Source organism: Phallusia mammillata, chromosome 7 (genome assembly GCF_965637545.1).
Source record: "Phallusia mammillata chromosome 7, kaPhaMamm4.hap1.1, whole genome shotgun sequence".
Lineage (NCBI taxonomy): Eukaryota > Metazoa > Chordata > Ascidiacea > Phlebobranchia > Ascidiidae > Phallusia > Phallusia mammillata.
In genome coordinates, this window is record NC_137258.1 from 11,400,069 (window position 1) to 11,411,066 (window position 10,998).

Sequence of the window (10,998 nt, forward strand, 5' to 3'; positions counted from 1 at the left end):
TATGTTCTCTGTAACATTTAAATGAAAATTGCCTTAGCGCCAATTTCGTCAATTAGGTCGTCTTAATCAGATTAGACCGAGAGTCGCAAGGCATTTTAAATCGATGTTTTTATCAAACAAAATAGTTCACCGCTTTGATTCAGAACACCGCAAATTAAAGTAGAGAAAATTAAGACTCGTTCATATGATCCGATGGGTTCGTTGGTCTTTAATCCGACAACTCGAATATTTTTTTTTGTGTATAGTTTGGGTTGCGCTCCTGTTAAGCATGCACGAGGAAGGTCTATAGGCGATCTGTAAAAATAATTAAAAACATCATACAAGTGCATTGAAATTCACAATACGGAGAAAAACTATATTGCAATTAGGCAATGGACGTAGTGCGACAAAATCATCCAAATTTGCACTAGCAGTTAAAAATGGTAAGAGCTTATGGTTTACATGTTGCCTAAACTCAAATGCGGAATTACGAGTGTAATCTTATTTTTTTATTGGCAGGTTACAGCCGATTTACCATACACTTTGGTGGGTTTATAGTTATACATAAACCAACATAAACTGAGCTCGTGCCTGAAGGCGTTTGGCTTAATAACACTCGAGATGTAATTGCTGTTGTGCATATGTAGGAATTAAGAACGCGCAGACAGGAAGGAGGCCTATTTAAAGGAGTTCGCCAGTTAAAATACATCAGCTGGTGCAAAGACTTTAGCGCAGAAAGAACATATTACCAGTTGTTTATATGGAATGTATATTTGGGCATCATTGCGTGTACTGCTTTTTTGACTTTCAGTTATCTGTTTGATTCTTGTAGTTTTCCAGGTTTGTTTTGTTGCTCCTTGGGCTATTGCAGAAATGGTGCGATACGACCCGAAAAGACTTCTTCTGGCATTGTGCTGTGTTACAGGTAACTTTTGTTATTGAAACAAAGCGCTGACTTATGAAAAATATTTTAAGTGTGACTCAAAACCTTCAGTTGTTCAACTTTTAACATTCCAATTGCATGTTTAATATGTAATCATACCGAGCAACTCCGTGTGCTGATCCTAACATATTTTATTATAGATAAAAAAAAATGATGAAATATGTTTGGTGTTTGCAGTTTTGATTTACAAAGTGGATAGCACGGAGTATGTCGCTTCGCTGTCAATGAACGGAGTTGTGGGTGAAATCACATTTGTTCCTGTCGGCAAGGAAGTATATGTGACGATCAGTATGAACAGTCACGCCATCAACTATAACCAGCTGGAAATAAAGGAATTTCCAGCAATGTTTGGGTAAACGATGCATTGTTACAGATCAAAACTTCAATGCACGACTGGAATTTACAAATTGTCTTAATATATTTTTAAATGCTTTGTACCTGTTTGTCTATTAAACAGTCTAAATATTCAACTGATTCGAAGCAACGATCTTTTTTAATTCTATTGTCTGCGGGAGATTCCATACATACAAAATTGTCTTTGCTATGTTGTATGACGTGTTTTTCATCTCAGGGGCGAACTTTCTCATAATGACGTATGTAAGCAACTTGGAGGAACAATACTATCGCTGACAGGTAGGTATAGCCTACTAAACCAAATATAGTTTAATGATTGTCGTTTGTTTCTCGTAATCTGTCATGCGATCAATGCAATATACAGTTTTAGATTTCGAACTTGGCAGTACTATAACACAAATCTTCTTTTTTTAGGTTTTGCGTGAGTATAAAATGACGATACTCATAATGAAATAAAACGATTTACTAGTAGAACCGATCGGTTTTACGCCAGTTTCCTAATAGCACTTTTACTTGCATATAACTCTGGTATACAGGTATTTCATCGGGGTCTACCAGAAAGTTAAATGTCAGCGGAGACGAAATATTTCATCGATCTGTTTGCATATCTGGTGGAGGCCAACCCGTCTGTGCAACAATTCTCACCAGAAACGATTTTACGGCAACGCTACGAGCGAAGTTTGTGGGTCCAATAGCAGGCGATGTTTGGCTTCGGTAAGTTTTAAAACACAATAAATCTTATCCGTTTGGTAGTAGGTGAAATTTACTAAGACTTTTGATTCATGTCCAGATGTAAAAAAACAAAGAGATTTTAATTCAAGAGCATGCTTTGCCATCAGGGGCGGCTCGTGCTAGGGTGCTGCGGAGCTGCAGCACCCCCTAGATATTTTTACTTAATACTCCTACCATAATATTACAAATAACTTTCATTATTTTTATTTTTATTCCTTAGCAATATATAATAAGCATAATTTCCGCCCTAATCACCTTTTTTTTCATTAAAAAAATTTTTTTTTTGGAAACACTAATGTATATCTATGCTGGAACTGCAGCTCCAGTTTTCTGACGTTTCCTGACGTTTCATGACGTTTTGCGGTTCTGCGCATGCGCACTTTGAAAAGCTACATGCTGGGCGAAATAGGAGCCAGGGTGCTGCGGCTCGCGCAGCTCCACCAATCACGTAGCGTGTGACCTGGGCACCCGGAAATAGTTGTCTGTTCCGCGTTTATTGTGTGCCAAAGCAAATCACGTGTACCATCAGGTTCGACAATGAGTACAGTACGACAGTTATTCTTTTTTAATCATTTTTACAGTTTTTGATTGAAAGGTTAATCATGGCTTTTCAAGATTCTAATTCGGTGACTGTAAGTGAGCTTCAGCAACTTAAGATTTCGCAGTTATCAAGTGCTGAAAAGGTAAGTATTAAGAAAAAAGGGCGTCCAACGCCTGATATTCAACTTTGTCAGCCAGGAATGAGCCACAACAAGAAATATATACGCAGTTTTAATTCTGAATGGTATCAAAAAAATGGCTTTGTGGTTGTGAAGTTAAAAATGCACTGTTCTGTTTTCCATGTTTGCTGTTTGGAGGTGATGAAAAATGCTGGACAAAAGATGGTTTTACAAATGTAGCCAAAATAGGTGAGAAAGCAGAAAAACATGAGAAGTCAAAGAAGCATGTGGACAATGATGTTTCACTTTCACTTTTGGGAACTGTAAATATTAAGGAAAAACTTAGTGAGGCGTATATAGACTTTCAATTATTGAACACAACAAAAAAGTGGAAAAAAATCATGAAATTTTGTCCAAAATAATAGACTGCATTTTGTTCTGTGCAAACTTTGAAACGAAAAAGATGAGTATTGATATAATGGACATGTACTGTTTGTCTAAACCAGTGGTTCCCAACCTTTTTGTGGTCACGGACCCCTTTTATAAATTTTATCGGACCGCGGACCCCCAACGTAATTTAGTCTTTTTTCGTTTCCTGCATTATATATACAGTACGTTATTATACCTTCGTTTTTGGGGGGCAAAATTTGAATCAACCTTCACAGTCCTTTAATCTCAATAAAGTTCTGTACTGTAGCTGTCAATGCACTAAAAGAGATAAATTTTCTAGTGTACAATAATTAAAACAAAGCACAAAGAATTATATTGTTAATGTGTGTTGTGATGTCACAATGGAGGTAAGAATCACAAGTTTTCTTGATCCAAGGATTTCATAAACAGTTTGCACTTACGGTATAGGATTGTAAAAACGGTTTGGGAACTTAAAAATATTCCACTGTTGTTAATGCCACTACAAATGTTTGTCTCCATGGACCCCCTGAAACCATCTCACGGATCCCTTGGGGGTCCGCGAACCCCAGGTTGGGAACCACTGGTCTAAACAGTAGCTGCTAAATTGCTTCACAGGAAGTGTTTCTTCAGAATGAACATTCTACAGACAAGATAGTAGTGACCACCAAGCACATCCTATTGTTGACAAAGAAATACTAACTTAGTTACTGAAATGAAAATGTTTCTGTAGATCTGATGTTCATGATTACTTTGAAAATAATCTAGATGATGTTTTGACAAGTGAAATTACTAGGATGAAAAATCCTTTTTGCTGTTTCCATGAGTCCTTCAAAGGCAAAACAGTTTGGATGCAAACCTTTGTTAGGAACACCATTATTTCCAAAAGACTTGCACTTGCAGTGCTAGTACTACTAAATAGAAAAACAGTTTCTCAGTTGTCATTTGGAATCAAGGAAGAAGCTATCAATTATCATGCCCAAACTACAACTTTATGATTCATTTTGGTTGTAAAAAGGAAGCACAAGGTTTAATAATATGGTTTAAATTTAAGTGAGAGTGTTGTAAATTTTAAAGCTTGAAGGAGTTTTGCACTTAAAAAGCAATTATAAGCTATTTGCCAGCAAATAAAGCAGCAATTATAGCAGTCAAAAATCTGAAAGACAAATAATAGTCTGTACACAAAAATTCAAAAAAAGATGTTAAAATAAACAAGTTCTGACACAAATGTAAAGTGGTTGTTAAATTTGTCAGTTATGATACCAATAAACAGCTGTATGGCTAGTTTTTTGTGTGACAATTATAATCTGTGAAGTGTTATATAATATGTTGAAAACGCTGACTGTGACCATAAGGTTACTTAAATGAAACATGACCATTTTTTTAAATGTTGTCGAACTGAAATACTTTGACCTTTTTCGAATCATTACTTTTTTTTCTATATTCTTGTTGTGTTTTACCGTATTTACAACCGCTTAGTTTCAAGTCTGTGTCACGTGTGTTTTTGTTCCACACTATTACTGCATGTTGTGGTGTTTAGGCTAAACAGTTTAGCCGTCGCTGTGCAAGTAAACAAAATACACAAATGATATCGTCTGCTATTTACACTCGTGTACATTATTGCGTAACAAAAATTACGTCACAATGGAGTTTCTAATTAAGATTTGTATTACTTGTTTTTCTACACAAAACAATGGCTAGAAAACTATAAATGTAGGTTTTCTATATATTGCCAACTTATATATGTTCAATAAAGGCTAAAATTTTGAGCAGCACCCCCACAAATTTTAGGCACGAGCCGCCACTGTTTGCCATACAATGTGTTGTTTTTTTCAGCACGATTCGTTAGTTTTATTAAGTTCTTTTGATTGCATCTTGTGATGTACTGTTATTTACATCCTGTTTACCGCAATAATAAAACAAATACAAAAAACTTGGGTTAAAAATAGAGCTTTGGTATATATTATTCGATGTTTAAAAAAACTAATGTCGGACAAACAATTTTTTTTTGATTTTCAGGAAACGGCGTTCGAGGAACGGGATGTACATTTTGACGAGTTTAGCTTACGGCACAGAATATTCGTTGTTGTCCGGAAACTCGTCTTACAGCTTGGTTCAATTCTCTCGAGGTTACATCAACCAACAAAATGACTTCACCAAACGCTGCCATACGCTTTCCCACAGTAGTGTAGTTGTCCCGCATTTAGTGGTTGGAACATCTGTTTCTCAAGGTGACCGGTCTTATATGTTGTTTTCCACTTATGCGGACAAACAATACAATTAAATGTCAGATTACGCATTAAAGTAGGCATATGCTCCAAAATATACCTAAACTTGAAAAAAGTGACATTTTTTGAAAATAAATCTTAGCCATTTTAGTACATCATAAAGGTTAAAGGTCCAATCCAAAAAACGGAAAACCAAATCCAAGTTTTTGTAAATTAATCCATGCTCAGAATCTAAGTGTTTTTTTAATTCATTCCCAAATCGCATCTCTCTTTTATTGCAGAAAATCGCCAAGCAAGTTTGGTTCCTGGAATGGTTGCCATTCACAAACACATCGGTATAAAAAGGAACAATGATGTCATTGCTTGTGCTGCAGTATCAGCGGTTGCAGCAAAGACTGTTCGGAGCGAAATTGAGTGGGACAATGTTCTGGGTTTCATCACAATATCGCAAAATTCACCGTTTGACGTCACCGAAACTAAAGTGGAACTGACTGGTTTACAAGTAGGAATTCAATTTTGTACAGTATTTTTGTTCAAGAATAGTTGGTCCTAAAATATTTGGAGATTTTCAGAGCCCTCGGGCTGCACCATCAAATAAGCGTTTTAAGGGGATTTATGTTAGTTATAGAAACTCTGTTCGCTAAAACTGTGACATTTTTGATATTTTCAGCATCAACAGTAAAGTAGTTCGTACTAGGAACTGAAAAAACTTTCAAAATTTCAATGCAAAAATAATGGGTAATTCATTAAAACATAGCTTCAAAAACACAAAAATGGCATAGTAAAGTTTCGGCTGTACTGTTTGACAACAGCGGCATGGTTTAAATTTCGGGCCATAAACGGGTCCGTAAATACAAAAATGTCAGAAACATAATCTTACAGATAATGTGTATGTTTTGACATTTTTTGCTGCAGTATCTTCCTATTGCATATCACGTGCACAAGTTTCCTGTAACGCAACGTAGGAATGCGGATGACCAGAGATGTAGTGCTGGAAACGTAGGAGGCCACTTTAATCCTTACGGGGTCATCAACTTTCCAGCGTCTGGAACCGAAGACCAGTTTGAAGTTGGTAAGACAAAATAAACTGCAAGTTTTGGGTTACAAACAGCGGAATTAAACTGATCCGACTTAAAAACAAACAGGTGATCTAAGTAGCAAATATGGAAAGATATCAACAAACATTTATGATGCTCATTTTTATGACTGGAATCTTCCCTTGTTTGGACCAAACAGTGTTGTTGGAAGATCGATTGTGCTCCACAGAAGCGACGGGTCAAGGTAAAAAACTGTGTTTAAATCAAATGTACGAAATAGAGAACTGCTTAAAATTGATTTGGATTTTTTTCACTAAAGCCTTTACACTCTGAAAAAAGTTTGTTGTATGCATAGATGGGTTTGCGCCAACATTGACTACCCCGGGGTCGTAACAACTGCAGTTGTCCGATTTAACTCTCCAGCTTACGGCGCAATGTACTTTCGACAATCCAGGGGAAAGAGTCGTGACGATACTTCAGTTTACATTAACCTTGCAAATCTGGTAAAATTTCTAACGGTAATATACTTGTCTTTCGGAAATATAGGCAAAGTATTCTTTTCAGGATGGCGTTATGACAAAAGCACATAACTTTCATGTTCATGTTTATCCAGTGGGGGCCGATTGTGGAAGCACTGGTCCACACTACAATCCTTCAAAGGTGAACCAACGTAAAATTTGTTCTGTTTATATTATTGCTGTTGATAATTAGAAACTTTATGAGTTGTTTGGTTTATTTATGAGCTATTTTTAACTGATCAGCTCTATGTATTCTAGGTGTCGACATCGGGCGATTATTCAAGTCAATGTTCCGCAAATAACCCACTACGATGTGAGCTAGGCGACTTGTCAGGAAGACACGAAGCGATCGACATTTCCGAAACTCTTCGTGATAGTGGAGGAAAATACTTTTTTACAGACACAAGTTTGCCGTTGTCTGGTCCATATAATGTCATTGGTCGGTAAGACTATTCTTTAATTTCTTTAAAAATTCTTGAAATGTGTCTTATAAAATCTTGTAAAATCCAATCCATTTTGCAATTGAGATAACTTATTGGTCGAATTTGGCCAACAGTGGAAATTTAAATAAATAATACTTATTTCTACAAATGTTGTAATTCGTTTCTTATTATTGAAATCTCCTTTCAAGTAAAACGACCGCGACGATTCAGGGTCAGTAAAATCAGATCAAGAAAATTCAGTGTGAAAAAACCACTAAATCTGTCGCTATATTTTATTTGTTTTATCAAAACAAATGCATTTCGCTATAAAAAGCATCATCAGTGTCTAAAAACAAAACAAAAACGGGATAAAAGCTTAAATAAAAAAAGCGACAGATTTAGTGGTTTTTTTCACACTGAATTTTCTGCAAATGTTTATTATAAAACTACAGGTCAGTTGTAGTTCACATTGCGGACAAAGGAGCACCCAGGTACGCCTGCGGAAATATCACGTGGCTGAGAACCGAAATCGCTGAGAGCAACAGATGGGAAGGTGACGACAATAACGGAGGCATTAGCGGCATCATCAAAATTTTAAGAGAGTCAGAATTTGATGTTTCCAAGGTAACAATAAATTTCTTTGATAAAATAATGTTTTATGGTTGTTACATAGTTCAAAGGTTTATTACAAAATAATGTCTTTTCAATGGGTTTTAACTCCAAAAATATATTGCTGTTTTGAGAGATAGATTAACTGCGTATGAGATTTATTATATCTGTTTCCAGATTCAAATTTCTGTGAACGGACATCGTCGTACAGCGGTTGACATTCAAATTCATGAATTGCCGTATCTTCCAACTGCACAGGGATTGGACAAATGTACCTCAGTGTCTGACGTCTTTAATCCCTTTAACACTTCGCAAGGTATTTTCCACCGGTTTGCCGTTTAAAACCCTTTAACAAGTCCAAAATATTTTGTTATAGCAACGGCAGGACAAACTACGGACCATTATGCAGTTGGCGATCTGAGTGGAAAATTTGGGAAACTTTACCTAAATGGCTATAACTTGAGAGCATTGGACGGAAATTTGCCTTTAAGCCAAGATGTTGGAGTTGCTGGACGATCTGTTGTAATTTACGACCACAATTCCCAACCGTAAGACTGATTGTTGCTCTATGAGAAACAGTAGACGACTAAGTGCCTTAAAAATAAATTCATTTGATATGGAATTGATTTAAAGTTGGTGTTAACATCAAAATGGCTGAGATGAACATGTATTCATCACTAAGGATCGTCCCTGAAGCGTTTGCAGACCAGCGGTCATGGCATACTTATAATCGTAGTACTCCAGGCCTGTTGAAGGCGTCATACCCAATCGCTCAGATTTACATGTTAACACTGCTGTTTAGGTGGAAATGTGCAAGAATCGATTTAGTTCCAGCTGACAGCACAGGTTACGTGATCGAAGCTCAAGTTTTGTTCTCCACTGTATTTGTCGGATATATTAGAATGGCAAGTTATTTTGATACACGAAAGTGTAACTTTTAAGTGTTTTCTATAAACATCAATGTCAAAAGGTTGGCAAATGCTTCACACAGAAATAAGGTATTTGTGTGTTTTGTAGAGACAAGTGATCTATACTGATGGTTCTGCGTCATCAACCAGCATTGAAGTTGGCTTGAGTTATGACAATCCGACCATGGTAATATAATTTACTGCAGCTTTCAATATTTTTGAACTATGACTATTGGCAAATCTTATGCCAATTTGTTTTTACTTAATTATTGTTTTCGTTTCATGCAGACAACTAATTATTGTTCTCGTTTCATGCAGACAACAACAAACAATTGGCACGTTCACATTGATCCTGTCACAGTCGAATCTGAATGTGCAATAGCTTTGGGTAACTTAGTACAAGCAAATAAATCAACCACACCTTAAATATCTTCCAAACCTATGTTTATTTGCAGGACACTATAATCCCTACGCGGTGAATGTTTCGTCGCCAATCTATGGGTCAAGGAAAACGGAACCATGTACATTTGAAATTGGAGACTTATCTGGCAAGCACGTAGGTATTTTGGTTTATGCATTAATGTAGCAAACTTGTTAATTTGTTATTACAGGGACCATATACGATTGGAGGGGGCAGAAAATATTATTTGGATGAAAACTTACCTCTCCATACCGAGAAAACAGGTAAGCAAAACCTTCAACTTTAAAATGATTGGGGAATGAAAGTTATAGCAAATTGGGGATTTCTTTAGATACTGTGTTTTCGATGAGCTCAGATTCGATGAGAACATAATTTTCATTTTTTATGCAAATCTGCATGCTTAGGTTGCCTGTTTTCCAGAATTAATCTGTAAACCTTATCCATGGACCAAATTTCGGGATTTAAAAAATTGACTTTGCATGAATGTTAATTTGTTTACAACTATAGAGCAAAGCTGAATTTCTTGTCGACTTTGTCGTTGTGAGGCTACATATTAACTACAAAGTCCCTGATTGTATGAAAAGATGTCATGTAGTTTAAACATATATTAGTTGTCGGCATCGCAATACTTAATAGAATACGTTTATATTTTTAGTGCTGGGGCGATCTATGGTGTTCCACGTGGAAGGAGGTGCACCAAGAATAGCTTGCGCCAATATCATGCCATTGACCAATCTCTACACATTTCAATTTTCCTCTTCGATCGAATACGACAAGTAATAACTGTAACCGATACTTGACTGATAAACATAATTCCCTTTTTAAGCAACTTGTTGCCTATTTATAGGGAATATCTAGTAAACGTACAATTTGTAACTTATTGCAGTTACCGCTTTACTGCAACTATCGCCAATGCCTTGAAGATACATCGTCTTCAAATTGTCGTACTGCGCAACACAGCTGTTCCCTTGACACAAAATGGATGCTCAAGGGTTTTGGTTTACATAGCTGGTAAGTTATTTGTCACCTGCTAAATCTACTAAAACAATAACTGATATCTTTTGAGAGCAAACGTTAATGAACATTTCTTGTTTACAGGAAATGTAGAAGATAGTTTGATACAAAGTGCACTAAAAGGAGAAAACATGTGGCCATACGTTTCCACAAAGAAATGCGGCAGTCACATTGGCTCGTGTTGAAGTCAAAGGAAAAAGCTCTTTCAATTTTAATTGCAAAGCATATGTTGCTTTAAATCTGAAATTTTGCTATTTGTTATGTGTTGCATGTAAAATACAGTCGCAGTTGCCTATAACATTTTGGTCAGTTGATTTTGATGTACAAATAAAACAATACAAATAACCGTCAAACACTGTTTTGTTGGATTATAATGTTTATAAATGGGTTAGAACAGGGGTCGAGCGGCCCTCGATCCAATTTTGACATTTATAATTGGCCCTACAGTAACAAAGGTTGCCCACCCCTGACGTACAGTCTTGGTAACAATACAATAAGTTAATGGGTTTTATGCACTAACTTATATTAAAAGCAAATACAGATCAAGACTAAAAGTAGAGGACGATCTTCGGCTGGCGTTTCTCAAATTAAATCTTGAATTGATTTGCTTTGGTCTCAACACAGAGCACACAGTTCTCATTAGTTAGAATAAATACGTTCGTTTACCTACTGTTTTATGTGAAAATAGCAACTGACAATAGCATAATAGCAGTCTTAAATTAGTTGCTTGGTATTTTCCACAAACTTACATGCAAACAAACTTTTT

General features: G+C 36.2%; 1 protein-coding gene across 1 annotated transcript; it reads left to right on the forward strand.

Moving 5' to 3' along the window:
- The first annotated feature begins 795 nt into the window (after positions 1-795).
- On the forward strand, positions 796-10,572 carry LOC145238977 (uncharacterized). Its single transcript, XM_080102274.1, has 22 exons — positions 796-904; positions 1,100-1,274; positions 1,494-1,555; positions 1,813-1,990; positions 5,095-5,306; positions 5,585-5,805; positions 6,219-6,375; positions 6,449-6,584; positions 6,696-6,843; positions 6,905-7,000; positions 7,117-7,301; positions 7,733-7,904; positions 8,067-8,205; positions 8,266-8,437; positions 8,692-8,794; positions 8,907-8,984; positions 9,116-9,185; positions 9,253-9,353; positions 9,409-9,481; positions 9,874-9,994; positions 10,105-10,229; positions 10,317-10,572. Exons 1-22 carry the CDS (start codon positions 853-855, stop codon positions 10,415-10,417), a joined length of 2,877 nt encoding a protein of 958 aa, XP_079958400.1. The 5' UTR covers positions 796-852; the 3' UTR covers positions 10,418-10,572.
- The last annotated feature ends 426 nt before the right edge of the window (positions 10,573-10,998 follow it).

Excerpts from the sequence above, each read along its gene's own strand:
- LOC145238977 (XM_080102274.1), top strand. The coding sequence starts at position 853 with ATGGTGCGATACGACCCGAAAAGACTTCTTCTGGCATTGTGCTGTGTT. Across the intron at positions 5,806-6,218 it reads TGGAACTGACTGGTTTACAA|TATCTTCCTATTGCATATCA; the intron begins GTAGGAATTCAA and ends TTTTTGCTGCAG. Across the intron at positions 8,795-8,906 it reads TTGTCGGATATATTAGAATG|AGACAAGTGATCTATACTGA; the intron begins GCAAGTTATTTT and ends TGTGTTTTGTAG.